At 35.8% G+C, this 18,515-nt stretch overlaps 2 protein-coding genes across 2 annotated transcripts in view; both read left to right on the top strand.

Annotated features, from left to right (window-relative positions):
- mthfd1b (methylenetetrahydrofolate dehydrogenase (NADP+ dependent) 1b) overlaps positions 1-8,011 on the top strand; it is a 28,735-nt gene extending 20,724 nt beyond the window's left edge. Inside the window, exons 18-28 of the mRNA XM_079632224.1 lie at positions 923-1,063; positions 1,157-1,225; positions 1,442-1,553; positions 1,751-1,890; positions 2,063-2,104; positions 5,514-5,614; positions 6,442-6,619; positions 6,790-6,897; positions 7,033-7,185; positions 7,359-7,467; positions 7,558-8,011. Of these exons, the coding sequence (XP_079488350.1) occupies positions 923-1,063; positions 1,157-1,225; positions 1,442-1,553; positions 1,751-1,890; positions 2,063-2,104; positions 5,514-5,614; positions 6,442-6,619; positions 6,790-6,897; positions 7,033-7,185; positions 7,359-7,448 (1,134 nt within the window). The 3' untranslated portion in view covers positions 7,449-7,467; positions 7,558-8,011. The remainder of the gene's footprint in view (positions 1-922; positions 1,064-1,156; positions 1,226-1,441; positions 1,554-1,750; positions 1,891-2,062; positions 2,105-5,513; positions 5,615-6,441; positions 6,620-6,789; positions 6,898-7,032; positions 7,186-7,358; positions 7,468-7,557) is intronic.
- Positions 8,012-14,462: 6,451 nt separating this feature from the next.
- On the top strand, positions 14,463-15,642 carry gpx2 (glutathione peroxidase 2). Its single transcript, XM_079632276.1, has 2 exons — positions 14,463-14,834; positions 15,060-15,642. The coding sequence occupies exons 1-2, from the start codon at positions 14,538-14,540 to the stop codon at positions 15,417-15,419; spliced, it is 657 nt and encodes a 218-aa protein (XP_079488402.1). The 5' UTR covers positions 14,463-14,537; the 3' UTR covers positions 15,420-15,642.
- The last annotated feature ends 2,873 nt before the right edge of the window (positions 15,643-18,515 follow it).

The raw sequence follows: 18,515 nt of genomic DNA, 5'->3' as shown, positions 1-18,515 counted from the left end.
CCTTTTATAAGTAACTTTAGGTTTATTTATTTTTTCACTCATAGATATGGGCATTTGCAGACTGCAAATTATTTTTATCTATTTATTTATTTATATAACATATCTCCAGAATACATTTTTCATTTTAGGCAGCTGGGGAAAATGAAGCGACTGGAATTCACATTTCTCTATATTATTTGGAAATATGGCCAATGGAGTTTCGAGAACATAAAATGATCCTTTTTACATGTATGCCATAATAAGGTCATAATTTGGTCCTTGAATAATGTGATATTTGAAGACATTTTGGACTTTAAAGGAACGAAAATCTAAAACATTAAAATTTTGGAAGAATGTAATAGAAAGCTGGAACAAAATCCCTTTTTCCAGAGTGAAGTTGTTTTCCACATGTTTTTTGTCTGAGGTAGAGCCTCCAGTACTGACTCTTTTCTGTACAGTGGAATAATGCTTTCCTTTGGCTTGAATACAGCATCACTACAGACACATTGTTCTGTAAACCATGCCAGTTAGTTCACCTAAAAAAAAATGCAGAAAATCTCAACAAACTTTGACCTGGCATTGTAATGCAGTAATGTGGCGCAAGACTGCAATATGACAAAGATGTCCACCAGATATGTAGACCAATTAAAAAACACAGCATAAGAAATGTGTTCTTGTTTGAAGAACCTTGCATAAGAACTCCGTAGTTATCTTTTTTTTTTAAATAACTAACAAGTTATTATAGTTTAACATTTAATTATTTCCCAAGAAAGCCATGTAACTAGCTAATGGCAGTAATTTCTTTGTAAACACAATACATGATGCTAGATAAGTTTGAAAAGGGCAGAACATTCCTGTGCAATCAATTGTAACGATGAACATTTTATTTTATTCTGTTAGCAGACCAGGCCCGGTAACTTTCTTTGTGTGTTTTGTTTTGCAGGCCCAGTTTGACATCACTGTGGCCAGTGAGATTATGGCAGTTTTGGCTCTCACCACCAGTCTGGAGGACATGAAGCAGAGACTTGCAAAAATGGTGGTGGCCACCAGTCGCAGTGGTCAGCCTGTCACCACAGAGGATTTGGTGTGCTGCTGTCATATGTCTCATTTATCTCAAATTAAAATGTGTTAAAAAGTGTTTTGCGCATGTTTTGATTCTGTAATGCTTGTGTCTTAGGGAGTATGTGGAGCTCTGACAGTACTCATGCGAGATGCCATCAAGCCAAACCTCATGCAGACACTAGAGGTAAGAGGAGCTGGCCTGGGTTGTGTGTACTATATTCAAGTTGATATGTAAATCACCTAGAGCTACACAGGCCTTGAAGGCTTCATAGAAACATCTTCTCTACTTCATGCTCAAATCCACTAGTTGCTTAGCTCAGTTTTGCAGCTGTTTTCCTGTCACTTCTTTCTCTGGTGCTTTAGAGTTGTGTCTTAAGCTGTTGTATGAACAATTGTTTAGGGAAACCCCGTGTTTGTTCATGCTGGACCTTTTGCAAACATTGCACATGGAAACTCGTCAATCTTGGCTGATAAAATTGCTCTGAAACTAGTTGGACCTCAGGGATTTGTGGGTAAGTTACACAGATGAAAGAACTTTGTTATTGTCATAATTTAAATCCATCTATGAAGAGTAAATATAATTTGTCAAAACTAAAGTTTTGTCAATAAAAAAGACGGACCAAAAGTAATTTAATATTTACAAAATTGTACAAAATGTTGTCAAGGATCCCACAAGCATGGACTTACTCTAGTTGTTGTTTTCTTGCAGTCACAGAAGCAGGTTTTGGAGCAGATATTGGGATGGAGAAATTTTTCAACATCAAGTGTCGCTACTCTGGTCTCAAGCCTCATGTTGTGGTCTTGGTTGCCACAGTTCGAGCACTTAAGATGCATGGAGGTGGGCCAACGGTGAGTCTGAGAAGAACCCCTTTACTGTGTCGTGGAAGAGAAATAATTATTTTTAGTAAGAACATTGTTGGCATGATTTAGTTTCATGCTGTTTGACATTTTGTCTCGCCTCTTGTACATATCATGTTATACAGGGAGTCATTAATGTGCATTGCTTGTATCTTTTCTATAGGTCACTGCAGGTGCGCCTCTCCCGAAAGAATATATTGAAGAGGTAATGTAAGATTTTTCATGTTTTCCTGCTAGTCTGGGATCTTGTAGATAAAGTAGCCTTTGAAATGTGTTCTGGTCAGTATTTACAGTGGGGATTTAAGTAGCTGCAAAAAGAATCACTTTTATTAATAAGTTCAGTCAATAGTCTATACAGATGACAATGCAGCCACTGCATCTCCACAGTTAATTAGTTATTTGATTACATATGTAATTGAGTCTAGAGATTTTCCTTGTTTATTGAAAGTGTGAGCAAGTTACTGTATGTTCATCTTCGCTACAGTAGCAAACAACAGATCCATTGGTGGAGGAGCACCTTAACATACATATTGCAGTGTTCATTTTGAATACAGATTTGTGCTTTGTAAGGTAAGCACATTTAGGTGGTCAACCAGGCTGGAAAAACTAAATTAGATTTATTTTTATTTATCTCATTTTGAAAATTACAATTCTATTAATTTTACAGAAAGCGCAACAAATAAATGTAAACAAAACAGCAGTGTTGTTGTTTTTTTCCACAAAGAACAAACCTGGCTGTTAACAAAATGGCATTTTTGTTATAAATATTTAATATTTTTTGCCCCGATTTGTAGTCTGAAGTAGTCCGCATGTACTGTAGGCGTGTGTTCGGTATGACTTGTAAGTCTGGTAACTCTGTAACCAATTTTAAAGTTTGCAAGTGTTTGACGTGTAACATTTTAAAATCTGTTCAGTGTATTCTAGCCTTAATGTGCAAAATATTCTGCTGTTTACAATTCTTTTATGTTAATATATATTAAAATATGAGGAGATTAATTCAATCCAGTCATTACACATTTGTCATTTTGTGTGACTGTGGCTTGTATAAATTGAGATTTTGTCATCAGATATAATTATTGCTAGTCTTCATTTGCTAACCAAGCTTTAATGAATTTATGCTGAGAAGAAAAAGGATTTATGGTGAGGTTGTCCAAAACCCCACTGTATGTAGGCCTATGGTCTATTTGTATGAAAATGTATAGTAACCTATTTGGATAGAATTTCCAAGGAAAGGTGACTATTGTGATGTTCGCTGGTGTCAAAAAACACCATTTAGTTATGGAAATTTAAGCAAGTCAAGTGTAGTTTATTTTATTTTATTATTATTATTGTAGAAAGAATGCCGCAAATGTTTTTATTTACATTTTTATTAAACATAACAATTCCATTAATTATAATGCTTTAATTTTAACATTAAACTTCAGAAATGTTAAAGGAACACTCCGACTTTTTGGGACTTTAGCCTATTCACCTTATCCCCCAGAGTTAGATAAGTCCATACATACCTTTTTCATCTCCGTGCGTGCTATAAGTCTGTTTGACGCACCCACCGCTAGCCTAGCTTAGCACAAAGACTGGATGTGAATGGTTGCAGCTAGCATACCAATCCAAATAAGTGACAAAATAAAACAAACATTTTCCTATTTACATGTTGTGATTTGTATAGTCACAGAGTGTACAAAAAACAAAGTCACATGAGACACAGACATATTTTAACCGTATAAATACTGGGAACTATATTCTCTGAAGGCGAAGCACTGCTAGTAGCAAGTAGCAGTGCTTCGCCTTCAGAGAATATAGTTCCCAGTATTTATACAGTTAAAATATGTCTGTGTCTCATGTGACTTTGTTTTTTGTACACTCTGTGACTATACAAATCACAACATGTAAATAGGAAAATGTTTGTTTTATTTTGTCACTTATTTGGATTAGTATGCTAGCTGCAACCATTTACATCCAGTCTTTGTGCTAAGCTAGGCTAGCGGTGGGTGCGTCAAACAGACTTATAGCACGCACGGAGATGAAAAAGGTATGTATGGACTTATCTAACTCTGGGGGATAAGGTGAATAGGCTAAAGTCCCAAAAAGTCGGAGTGTTCCTTTAATACAAATTTGAAAAATGGAGGTGTTCTAAACCTTTTGATCAATAGTGTATACCATTACCATATAATATAAAATTACTCATAGCATGATGTCAGATTTTGGTCATAATGTATATACCAAATGTTTGATTTTATAGCTGTTTGTCTATGCATTTATCTGCTTAAAAATGTAATTATTTTCCCTCAGTGTACCACTCAAGAAAGGCCACATAAACACTGTAAAATTGAGAGTGCCAGCTACATTTAAATATGAGAGCGAGTCACTCCAGAACATTGGATTATTGACATTAAAAGGATAGTTCACCCTAAAATGAAAATGAAGTCATCATTTACTCACCCTGGTGAATTGTTTTAATGCTGTATGCTCTTATATTTCTTTCTTTCTATGGACCACAAAATGAGAATTAAGAAATGTCCCGCTCGTGCCTGTCCATATAATGGCAGTGAATAGTGACCAACATCAAGCTTTTTAAAAAAAAAGATGCAAAAGTATCACAGAACGATCCCATGTAACAAAAACAAGACATGAAATACAATGCCTAGAAATCCCCAAAAGCACCCGTGTCTTATTTCAAGTCCAAATGTCTGATGAAAGTCAGAATGACAGTTGACCGATATGAACGCGATGACTTCTTGTTACGACAAACTGAACGGAGATATTCACCTCAGAGAATGTCACTTTTTGTTCATCTTGATTTCTCACAATTTTTCCTTGGCGAGACCGAGTGGACTGCGGTGCTTATCGAGTCTCACGAATGTGCTCGTCGTGCAGAGAAGACCAACGGCCAAGGTCAAGAATATCGTTAAATACATTAAATTTCGTTTTAAATAAAATTTCACGTGTTGCATGGAATCATTCGCGTCTTTTCTAAAAAGATTGATGCTGGTCACTATTCACTGCCATTATATGGATGAGCGCGAGCAGGATTAAAAAAATTATATTCTATAAAAAAAAGTATTCTCCTTTTGTGGTCCGTAAAAGAAAGTAGGGCATTCGGCATTAGAACAACACCAGGGTGAGTAAATGATGACTTAATTTTTAGGGGTGAAATATCCCTTTAATTAATTGAAACAGGGCCAGTTCTAAATGGCGTGCTCTTTAGTTGGGGAGATGGAAAGTGTCAACATTTGCAAATGACTCAAGACTTGAGAGAATACCTCTAGTCTGAAGCTGTGTCCCAAATGACGCACTATGTACTCAACCGTGTAGTGCATTAACTTTTTTTTAAAGTTTATTTTGTCTTTCAACATCGGAGTCTGAGCCCTCCCCCTCCACTATGTAATTAAAGCTGTTTTTTCGGTTAAAATAAGTGCATCATCCGGGTATTTAAGTGCACTTTTTCTTTTTAGAATTTTCAGTGTGAACGCACTACTCACACTATTTATACTACAAAATGACGTAGAATAGTGCACAAGTACACGATTTGGGACGCACCTTGAGTGTTTTTTTTTTTGTTATGTACTCATCATTGTACGATGTGGTTCTGATGAAACTGGTTTGAACTCTTACAGAATCTGGCACTGCTGGAAGCCGGCTGTAGTAACATGAGGAAACAAGTGGAGAACGCTCAGCTTTTTGGAGTTCCAGTAGTTGTAGCTGTCAATGCTTTCAAGTAAGACTGCATCTGCTAAATAAACCTATGAGTATAGATACTCAAGATAAATATATCTGTCTTATAGTAGTTTGGTCACAGTTCTATAATAGTTTATGATGGACAGAGATGGTTGAAAAATGTAAGTAACCAAAATAATGTGCTTTTTGCCCTAATAACACACATGATGCCTTGCATTTAAAAATAGCTAGACAGAGCCCAGTGGATAACAAATAAAATGTAGCAGTCTCAAGACACATTTTTCAAACTTGAACCACTTCTGAAGGAATAGCTAACCCAAAAATAGGTCTTCTGAAACGGTACAATATTTTGTGTAAAAAACAACAGCACATTTAAAGTCTCATTTAAGTTCACTGAAAGTTTACCTTCAGTATGCCGTTTACTGCTGCAACTGGATCATTGTGAACCAGATCTGTGTCGTGATTGAATCATTCAGTTTACAAATTGTATGTGTAATGGACATTTGTTACGTCTCATGAATGTCAAGAAGAGCTGTCAAGATGGGCAGATGTCAGGATTGTTAAGATGCAATGGCCAAAGACATCAGATTGCACATGTACACAGACAACACACAATTAAAACATTGCTCTTAGTAAATATGATTGAAGGCCATACATGATTAATCTGACTAAATTACCATCTGTTAAAATTAAGCCAACAGCAGGTTTGACTGTGACTAATTTATTTCTTTGAGTAAAGGTGATATTGAATTATATTGAGCATCATTTAGGAATTATGGGTTTTATTTTCTGCATAGACAATGTATATCATACCGCTGTATAGCTAATATGCTGTTCAAACTAAATATTGCTGTCTCATGTTTGCAGGACAGACACAAAGGCTGAACTGGATCTGATCTGTAAACTAGCCAAAGAGGCAGGAGCGTTTGATGCTGTGCATTGCTCTCATTGGGCTGATGGGGGCGCCGGGGCTGTAGATCTGGCCAGAGCAGTACAACAAGCAGCAGATTTACCCAGCAGCTTCAAATTTCTTTACGACATTAAGGTAAATAAATAAGAATATTAGTGTTGTAGCATTATTATTATTTTTATAAATAAAACAAATTTGCAGGGAGGCATGTTTTACACAATATTAGAGGGTTTACTCTACTGCCATATTTTACCAATGAACCCATTCACACACCATTTGCTTATTTATTTTTGTTGTTATCTTAGTTACCCATTGCAGACAAGATCAGAATCATTGCGCAGAAGATCTATGGTGCAGATGACATTGAACTCCTCCCAGATGCCCAGCAAAAGGTGGACCTGTATAGCAAACAGGTATGAATGGCAGATTGATTGTACCCTGTAAAGTAAAGAGGGTGGGATTTTGAACTTTGAATTTTTGTGTCTCATTAGATAACCTTAAACATGAGAGTGCCATTATGTTTATACAGCTTTTTTGTCTCCCTCAAGGGTTTTTCAAATCTACCCATATGCATGGCAAAAACTCATCTGTCTCTGTCACATGATGCTGAAAAGAAAGGCGTCCCCACTGGATTTGTTCTTCCGATTCGTGACATTCGTGCCAGTGTAGGGGCAGGCTTTCTCTACCCACTGGTTGGCACAGTAAGTAGCGTAATATGGAAATTTCTAACAATATGCTTCTATTTTTTTCAACCCCTCCTAATTGTTTAAATAATTACAGATTGAATAAAGGAATGAATGAAAAGTTATGTAAAAACACAGTAGTTCTAATGTGATTGGTACCATGTAAACTAAATGTTCATAATTGTATGCAGATGCCGACTATTCCTGGCCTTCCTACTCGACCATGTTTCTACGACATTGATCTTAACACTGAGAGTGGAGAGGTTATTGGACTTTTTTAAATGAGACACTTTTATTGGGGTATGTAATAATCGCATCAAAATGCATCCATAAAATGGTACATCTTTTAATACAGTTGTAATTATTAATTTTGTAATTATTAATTTTCAGTTTGTGGCAGTCCACATAGGATTCCTTCCAATGGACTAAAGTCTTCCATCCTCTCAGATCAGAGGTTCTTGGTTGTTTATATTTCTAACAGAGCAGATGTTGTCATAACTTTTGATATATTCTGATCCATTACATTTGTCCAGTTTCCTAATGAACATTTATTTCTAATAAATATTTTTTTCTGCTATACTGGAGCACAAAACTGTATGGTCCAAGTGTTTTTGTAAGTGGTAAAAAAATGTTTTTAATTAATTGTCATTTCTAAACATTATGAACAATTGTGTTATTTCAGTTAAATACTACAGTATGTTCTATCTGTAAGGCTACAATTTGAAACTTGTCAAGTGCCAAATGAGAGTGGGTAAGCTTCTGTATACTGAAAGATTGTCAGATTATGTTTAAATGTTAACATTTGTGTGAATAAAAAATTTAAAGGGCACCTATTATGACATTTAAAATGTTCCTAATGTTGTTTAGGGAGTCCCCAACAACAGTTTTACATGCATGCAATGACCAAAAACACTTTTGTTGTCGTATAATATGCATTTATTTTTACCTGATTTGCTTACCGACTCCCAAATGATTCGTTCAACGACTCATTTTTCAAACCCCTCCTTTGCGCGACGCTAATCTGCGTTGATTGGTCAGATGACCCAGCAGTGTTTACAGAGATAATACTTATTGTTTAACACGGAGTACAATGATGCTTTTATCAATCACATTGTGTTATAATAATGATTATAGTCCACTGCTTTGTAGTTTGTAGTAAAAAACTAAAAATAAGATGAATAATTTAATGTTATGTTAGCGAGCATAGCCCAGAGTTCATATTGTAAAAGCACAATCAGTCTTTGTTTGCATTAGCCCGATGCATAAACATAACGTTTTTACAAAAAAAAAAAATGCAGTTACGTTAATAAATGCAGCTACGAGGTATTACTCTATTCTTTAAGACAACTCCGAGAACAACGACAAACACTTCACATATATCAATACAATTGTCATTGAAGACCTGAGGCCTGTTGCACAAAACTAGGATAAGGGATTAAGCCAGGATATCTTGGTGATCCTGGCTCAATTGATCCGTAATCCGGTTGCACTAAAGCTGGATAGGGGGCAGGAGGATATGTTATGGTATAAATTACCATGGAGATTTATTCTGTGGAGCTAGCCTGCTCCAGACCAGGCTAAATTCCAGGATCTATTTAATCTCATCCCTAATGTCAGTCAGCAGTCCCCACAAATGGAAACCAATAGTTATTTCACTGCTCACTATACATTATCACATATAACTAGACCCACTGTCATTATTTAAACGTTTGTGATCATTAATTTCAATGATTTTGGATAAATAATGATTTTTAGATGATGTTGCTATCATTAGATAATTTACAGTTTCCCATAGACTATAAGGCTATATATAAAATGATAGAATATTAGGGCCACAGAGGAAAAAAAAGACGACAAGTCATAATATTGTAACCAGTTGTTTTAAAGGAGGACAGTTGTTAAAATGACAGATGTGGGGCATTTCGTGAAATTGTACTTCAGTATGGTTTCATAAACAAAGACATGCTGATGTGCCAGAATATTAAGTATCACATTGTCATAAGTATCAAAACTGTAAAAAGAATATGTAGCTTTTCTGCAGAAAGAACCAGCCTCATAAATGTATGACTTTATCCTTTTTCTTCAGTGTGGCCCTAGTACTCTGTCATATAAACCAATACACATTCCATATGAATATAAAAACACAATGTGTAACATTATGTTCCTTTATTGAATAAGGACAAAACAAAGCAGGTAAACCATCAGCTCCTTTCGAAACTGAAGTCACAGTCTACAAGATGGAAAGCACAGAATCAAAGCATATTATACAAAATGATACATACACATTCAAAGGTCTGTATATAACACACCCTGCATGTCTGCACACTAAATTAATGCAGGACAAATCCATACACATCAACTGAACAGACAAATGAATGGATGCAGTAGCCTCCCTGCAGCCTTGTATTACACACAGTATACCGCACAAACATCATAAGAGGCCAAATTAGTAAAAAAAACGAACCCAAAAAAAAACAAATTCCTCTGCCACCGCAGGACATATTTAACCAAAATTGAAAGCACACATACTAACTAAAATAATTCAACACATATTGGTCCCTCAGCAGCCGACCACTGTCGTCATCAGGGAAGATTGCCGGATTGTCCCAGTCCATGGCTGGTGGCACTCTGGGCCCTCTCCTTCCTTATAGTTTAGACAAAAAATATAAACTTTAAGTAAATGTGTGCTTAAAACAAGCAAAAAAAATAAAAAAATCTGTCAATATAATAAGAAAAATTCTCTTGAAATAAGTTTACTTTTTCCATAAACACTTAATTTTAGAAAAGTTCTCTTGTTTCACTGGCAGATTTTTTTGCTTATTTTCCTAGGTAATTTTGCTCAAGAAAATATTGAAGATTTTTTTTAGATATTTTTTTTTTACTGAAAACAAGACAAAAATACTAAGTAAGAAAGACATTTTTGCAGTGCAGTGAGCAACCGACCTTGGGTCCTTTGAAAGGCGCTATATAAATTAAAGTGATTATTATTATAGCTCATCTATTTATTCAATTACATTTTATTTATATAGCACTTTTCACAATTGTTTCATTCTGTCGAAGCAGCTTTACATTAATAAAAGCAGGAGAAACACACAAAAAAACAGTGGACAACATAAGAAGCAGAGTACAACGGCTAAGATTAAACCGTACTGAGCGTAGTAACGTTAAATAATAATGTAGGGCTTTAATAATAATTTATCATAGCTTTATACAGTGTGATGGAGTTACTTTACACAATTTCACTCATATCTGCAGTGCATTTCAATTAAAAATTTAACCGTTTCATAATTACAGTACAAATGCGTTTTTGGAGATGTGAATTAAATATTTGAATTGTAATTGTGATGTTTCAGCGGAGCGGTGAGTGTGTAATTCTGCACTACTTACGCATTCAGGCGGTCTGCAATACTTTGCCACGCTTTTTCTCTTTGCTTTATCACTGTGGCGGTGTTGCCTTCTTCTTAATTATATCTTTTACCTCCTCGTATGCCTCCATGAGGATTTGCGCTTCCGACGGGGAAAAGTACGCGGCTCTAGTTGCCATGGTAAATCAGTTAATCTGTGATCTGTGGCGGGGTCTATTTGAGTGAGCCGTGAGCGCGCACTTATCCAGGATTGGTTTACCTGGCTTAATGAATCCGTGTCTGCTCATCCTGGCTTGGTCTTTGTGCAACCAATTAAGCCTGGACGCACATGTTTTGGATTCATTGAGCTCAGCTGAGTCATTTATCCCGGATGTCTTAATTCTACTTTTGTGCAACAGGCCCCTAGAAGCTAAACGGTGCGTACACAACAAACAAAATAATTATTAAGCATGCTACATAAAACATAAAAGCAACAATTATTAATAACATTCACAGGTTGTGATACGGAGGAGGAAGCTGATGCAAATACACTTGGAACTGAACCTTCCTTCAATATCAGCCAGCTCGCGAATCCAAGTTTGATTGCATTTAAGTTGGTAAAGCAATCGTCTTCAAAATGGCGCGAACAAAGCACAAGGCTCGGACTATACTTCTGTGGTATAGTTATATATTTTAGCCACTTAGTCTTCAAATGCTGCTCCTTGGGCAGATGAAAAAAGTTGGCTTTTGAGTCGCACTTCAGAACACAGCGTCTCGTCGCCATGTTTTCAAGTTTTCCCTGGCCTTGGAGCGCAATAAGTGGGCGTATTGTATTCAAATAACTTGACAAGTTGACGTCATCTAGTCAGAGAAAAAGCTTCGGTCTTCTAACGATTCATAAAAATGACTCCGAGTCGACTCTTACTTTTGAAAGACAATAACTTTATATACAGTGCACTTTCATATTTCAAACTTTGCAGGATGTTTTTGTTCACTTAGATCTATGTTACACACTACATGAAAGGTAAATTTCAAAATTCCATAATAGGTGCTCTTTAAATAAATTGTGAACTGAGCCTCGGATGCAATCAATCTCATCTGTGTCTGAAATGCCAGCTTTTGATTGAAGAATCTGAGAAGCAATAGAGTTCACAAAAAGTTACCATTAAGTTTGTAGTTATTTTCATTGCTATGTAGGAGAAACAAGAAAAATCACACATTAGATTTTTAAGTTAGTATTTCTTGTTGCTACTTGACTGAATTAAATTAGATGCATTTGAGATTCATTAAGTTTAATTGGCTTAATCTAAAACAACTTTTAAAAGCATAGCCAGTTAGCATGCAGTGATTATGAGCTCAATAATCCAGAGACTAAATGTATTATGTTTGTAATAAAAAAAAATCTTATATTGTGCTTTTTACAAAGCTTTGATGAGATTGTTTCAAAGCAGCTTTACAGTGATAACAGGAAAATAGTGCAACAAGATTGTTTTGGCTGAACAGTAGCTCTAAAAGAAAGTCATTGCCCATCTTAAATAAGGTTTTGATTGATTAATTTCCGTTGTAAAAATCATGGCGCTTACACGACACAGTTTTCAACTGAAACGGAAATCTTTTAATGTGCTCTGCCTGTTCGCTTACATGACAACAGAGTTTTGGTGGCCTGAGAATGCCAACTTTGAAATGGGTTTATGTAAATAAGTTTTTGAACGGGAATCATTTTGATAACATTTTTCATATGTACAGAGGAAAAAAACTGTCGATGAGGCCTTCGCAGGGGATAGTCAAGTTGACACTGTCTCTGCTGACACTTCAGGACTGCGTATTGGTCATGTCTAGGCGCATGTCCATCATCTGATCTGGATATGTCCCGGATCCAACTGACTACAGTTAACCTCGGCATAAGCGGAGACTAATATTAGCGTAGATGCCATTATTCTAATGATGTAACGAGTACATCAGGTATTAAGGGAAGTTTTCCCGGTTCCGGTTGACCGTTCATGCAGCCTAACAATAATTTAACTGATTTGAATTATAGAAGTTGATCATGTGTTGTGTATGCCAGGTTAAAGAGATGTGTTTTTAGTCCAGATTTAAACAGAGAGTGTGTCTGCTTCCCGAGCTATGCTAGGAAGACTGTTCCAAAGTTTAGGTCCTAAATAGGAAAAGGATCTACCGCCAGCAGTAGATTGATATTCTAGGTATTATCAACTGGACATAATTTTGAGATCGCAATCGACGTGAAGGACTATAATGCATTAAGAGCTTGCTCAAGTATTACTTTTTAAGTAATTAGCAAGATTTTAAAATGTATACAATGTTTAAAAGGCAATGCAGTGTTGACAGAATGCGGCTAATATGGTCATACTTCCTGGTTCTGGTAATAGCTCAAACTCCAGCTGGTCCAAAACACAGCAGCAAGTTTATTAAGCGTGCAGGGCAACCACCCAGTAGAGCATTACAATAATCTAGCCTTGAGGTCATGAATGCATGAAGTAACTGTTCCGCATTTGTCAATGAGAGCATATGACGTAATTTAGATGTATTTATAAGATGGAAGAATGCGGTTTTACAGATGCTAGAAACGTGACTTACAAATGAAAGATTGGTATCAAAGAGCACACCCAGGTTCCTAACCGACAATGAAGACTTAACAGAGCAGCCATCAAGTGTTAGTATTCTAGAAAGGCAACTGCAGTTATGTATTCACAAAATATATCAGAGGTCAGTTGAAAATGGATTCAAGTTCTCTAAATCAAAAACAGTCTGTACCCACTTCTGTATCCAGAGATCCCTTCATCATGATCCAGAACTCTTCATTAATAGAGAACTGATTAATGTTGTTAAGGAAATCAAGTACTTGGGTCTTCTATTTGACAACAAAATTACTTTCATTCCTCATTTGAAATAACTAAAAAACAACTCTTAAAACTATGAATATAATGAAAGTATTGGCAAAAACAAAATGGGGAGCAGATTACATTGTTCTTTTGAGACTCTATAGAACACTAATTCGTTCTCATCTGGACTATGGAAGCATAATATATGACTCTGCCAGAAAATCATATAAGCAGATGCTTGACTCGGTACATCATCAGGGCTTACGACTTGCATTGGGAGCATTTATACTTCGCCAGTGCAAAGTTTGTACATTGAAGCCAACCTTCCCTTCAAAATAGACGATTGAAGCTTTCACTTCAATATGCTGTCAAAATAAAGGCAAATAAAACCAATCCAGCCTATATGTCTTCAACCCACAATTTACTCCTTTGTATGAGAGCAAACCTAAAAGCATCAGATCCATTGGTATTCGTATTAAACCACATTTGGAGAACTTAAATACAAATTTGAACATTTTAAATCAAATACAATTCAATTCTATATCTCCCCTGGAAATTAAGATCCAATTTCCTGCAGAGTTTAGCTTCAACCCTTTTCAAACTCATTGGCCAGTAGCTGTCTAGTAAACTTGAAGATGTTGATTAGGAAGCAGTGGTACTAATTTCTACAAAAAGGTCATGAAACTGAAACCCTGCATACATATTTGCACCACGCTTTGACCTATTTCCAAAGAAATTAATATAAAAAAATTAAATAAAACAAAAACATTAACAGGAGCAATTAAGTGACTCCTTATTCACTACACTGCATGAAAGATCTAGGCACTCTAAAGAAGATTAACCTGTGCAGTCATCCATTTTTTATAACGTTCAAAGAAATGGAGACAGAGACATCATTAATAAAATATATCCCAGCAACTGATACGGTTGCTAAAAATTTCCACAGAGCTCAATGGAGTTTTATTTGATCTGTATCAGGCCTTTCCATTTCAATGTTTTATGAATACTTTGTATTATTCTAGCTAAATTTAATAATAGTTCAGGCAAAAAGTTCAGGATTCAAAACTACATTGTTTGTTTCATTGCACCAGTCTTTAATTCCATATTTTAAGACCGTTACCTTTACAAAAGGTTGAGTATCACATATCTGTGGAAGACACCTGGCATGCATTATACATGACATCACATGACCTGTTTTGTCGACATTATTGTAGAAAAAGACACGGCTTATGTCATTGTGAAGAGGAGAGCAAGACTGAACATGACATTTATAGCTAAAACTTTTTATGATCTACGCGCATCTACGCTGGAAGGAGATACAATTGATTTCAATATTTTCAGAGGACGAGTGGTACTAATAGAAAATGTGGCATCACTCTGAGGGACGACCACCCAGGACTATCTCCAGCTTAATGAGCTCCAGAGCAGATATCCTCACCGGTTTGTGGTCCTGGGCTTTCCCTGCAACCAGTTTGGATACCAGGTTTGTAAATGAGGACGTGCAACTCAGCTTTTACTCACTATTTTAGTTACACTTAGTTCTACATATGTGTTTTACTTGTGGGCTCAGTGTCATATAAATGGTAAATGTAACCATTCAAGCTGTTACTAGTAGTGATGAAGAACTTTGTAGGAATATTGTACATAATTTTAATTGTAATTGTAATCACTGAATTCTCCCTACTTTTTCCATTTTGCCATTTTCCAGGAGAACTGCACTGATGCAGAAATTCTCAACTCCTTGAAGTATGTACGTCCAGGTGAAGGGTATAAGCCTGCGTTCACCATTTTTGAAAAGTGTGTTGTAAATGGGAATGATACACATCCTGTCTTTTCCTACTTGAAAGACAAGCTTCCTTATCCAGATGATGATCCTATGTCACTTATGCAGGACCCCAAATATCTGGTCTGGAATCCCATCAGTCGGAATGATATTTCATGGAATTTTGAAAAGTTTCTGATTGGGCCAGAGGGTGAACCCTTCAAGAGATACAGTAGCAAGTTTAAGACTATCAATATTGAACCAGACATTCAAAGACTGCTGAAGCTGACATCAAAAACACATTAATTGATCATGTGTCATAATTTAGTGATGTGTTAACTCAATACAACAAGATTTACAATGGTTTTTAATTCACATTATCTTCCATGTTAGCAACATTGTGGCATCATCTCGCTTTCTTTTATATTACTTAATGAGAGTGACACACCAAAATGCAATAGGGTTTCACCTGAGATTGTATATATGAAAGAATTATAGATGATGCCATTAACAAATCCTCTGTAATGGAAATGCCTTAATAAAATATTGATCAACGCAATGGTGGTTCTGGCTTACTGGACTTGTTTCAATAATATGACTTTGCATCACTTGTCTCACTGAACATTTTATCTTTGTCTAAAGTGGCGTCTGTATGCATAATATATTGCAAGACTGGGATTGTGCTTTTATACAACAGTTCGACAAGAGTAGGTAAATAAATAAGGAAAAACAAAGACTGATACACCCAAACCTTCGTAATTCAAAAACGTCACTTTAGAACTAGAAACTAGAAAGGCTGCTTCAGGAAAGTCATAAATAGCCTATAGTATTATAAGAGAGAGCGAGACCAAGGGTACGTTTGCACGACAACGATATGCTTAACTGAGAAGTTTTTCCTTCGAGTTTTCCGCATACAGACGACACCTTTGTCAAAACGATCCCAATTCACACGGATCCGCAAAACGAAAACGAATAAAAACGCTGTATTCTGATGCCACGCCATTAGATGGCGACGGAACACTATAGACTGAACACGTAATACGAATGTGCATGACGTCATTGTCTTCAGAGATTCGCGTTTTTGTTGTTTACCCGAAGACCGTTTTCAAAAACTTGCACTTTGAAACCCATTTTCAAAAGTTTTCAGGCACCCAAAACGGCAACTGAAAACGTAAAAATGCATTTTTACCCGTTCATTTAAACGACAATGCCGTTTTGACTAATTCATGGGCTAATTTTTTATTTTGGGGTGAACTATCCCTTTAACCAAACCCTTAAACCTACCCGTATCACCAAACCTGCCCTAACCTTACCCGCATATCACCCGTATCACACCTCAATAGCAGCAACAGTGTTTTGCAATAGAACTGGAACATAAGTACATATACCTAACAATTTATTTTACATTTTTTGACGCTAGTACATATTTAAAGACACCTAATATAAAAGTGGGACCACCAGTCATTCTTATATTGTTAAATTTTCTGTTGAACACTCACATCACTCATAGCTACCAAACACAATTTCTGCATTTTGTACATTTGTAAATGTAAAATAGTGCATTAGGATATATATGAACTGAAGTTTAATGACATTTGTAGATTTTCAAAAAGTGCTGATCATATGAATTGAAAGTGTAATGACATTTGTAAGAATTTAAATTTACATTGAAATTGTCTGTAAATCATTGTTTACAGTAATAAGTTAGTTAGTAAACATTATCTTATATTTCTAGCTATTTGAATATAATTACTAATGATCCTTTAAGAATTATATAATATTTTTTAATAATTTATTAATAAAAGTTATTATACAGTGTAGTATAAAGTGATTTTTATAACGGGAACATAAAAATAACCTTTATATTCCTAATATTTAAAGAGAAACACTTACTGTAAGGAAGCACATTAGGTTTCCTTGATTATCCTTTAAGTTATAATATGTTCAAATGTGAGTAACAAATATGATACATCAGGCTTTGAGCATCATCATTGCATTGCATTATTTGCCCCCAGAATAAAAACTACAGAGCTTTTATCATAATACTAAGCATTAAAATATAATCTTAAGACATATTATTGACAGATGTAGAGTGACAATTGATATTTATATGCATTGTATGCAAGTAGTCTGCTATATTAATCTAATTGATTTACATCAGAATTTGTATCTTTTTGGCAATATAAACATCAGTAACTAAACAAAATGGCATACTTTTGGTTAGTTTGGGCATCTGAATAAATGTAGGTGTTTTTTCATCCTTGAGAATGAGTTCCATATTCTCCTATATCGTAGGCTACTTTATGAGCCATAAAAGCCTGATGTCAAATATGGTACTCAACAAAAACATATGCAATTTTTTTATTTATTTAAAGGGTTAGTTCACCCAAAAATAAAATTCTATCATTAATAACTCACCCTAATGTCTTTCCAAATCTGTAAGACTTTTGTTCATCTTCGGGAACACAAATGAAGATCGTTTTGATGAAATCTGAGAGCTTTCTGTCCCTCCATTGACAGCTACTAATCTATCACTTTGCCGCTTCAAAAAGTTCATAAAGAGATTGTAAAAGTAATCCATATGAATCAAGTGGTTTAGTCCAAATATTCTGAAGACACTCGATCGCTTTATATGATGAACAGATTCGATTTAGGCTTTTATTCACATGTAATCATCAACTCACACATCAGTTGTGGTAAACGGAAGCTCAAGCATGCTTGTCAATAGCCTGGGATTCCCCATACTGCCTTTGCGCAGCGCGATTTTATTCACGCTGAAAGGCAGTCTGGATACCATGGACCAGATTTTCGCCTCATCCAGGGAACCAATCACAGAACGGGGAGGGAGCAGCAAGACGATGACGACATCTATGCGACACAACTAAGCAGTTTGTTTATATCCATATATACCTTCGACCCTCATGTTTATCTTGCACAAATGGCAATAGTCGCTGAACGTCATTGTTTACACAAAAATATCTTACCCATCGTCTTCTTCCTTGTCTAATTTCTGTCGCTCTACATACGTCATCTGGTATAATGGAAACGATTGGCTATGAGCTACGTACAGGCGCATTTGATAGACATTCTTAGCACCCAATAAACGGCGCCGGGCATTCGTAAACCACGCCTCAAATACGAGAAAATGCACATGTGGTTCCCATGTGGTCTCAACGAGAATTGGGTCTGGCGTTAGCCAGGCTAGCTTCTCAAGGTGGTTCCGGCCAAGATGGCATACTAGATAGCAGCATAGTTTAACCACGAGCAATCTCTCAAAAAAATAAATATTTTCCCAATTTGTTTGTTGACAAATAATTTTTTCATTATATAAAGATCAGGAAATTCTGAAGAAAAGCACGTGATCAGTTACAGAAATTATCATGATTACTCTGACGCGATGGA

This window comes from Phoxinus phoxinus, assembly GCF_949152265.1.
Source record: "Phoxinus phoxinus genome assembly, chromosome: 13".
Classification (NCBI taxonomy): domain Eukaryota; kingdom Metazoa; phylum Chordata; class Actinopteri; order Cypriniformes; family Leuciscidae; genus Phoxinus; species Phoxinus phoxinus.
The sequence above is the reverse complement of the archived record's forward strand: the minus strand, read 5'-3'. Positions and strand labels throughout refer to the sequence as shown.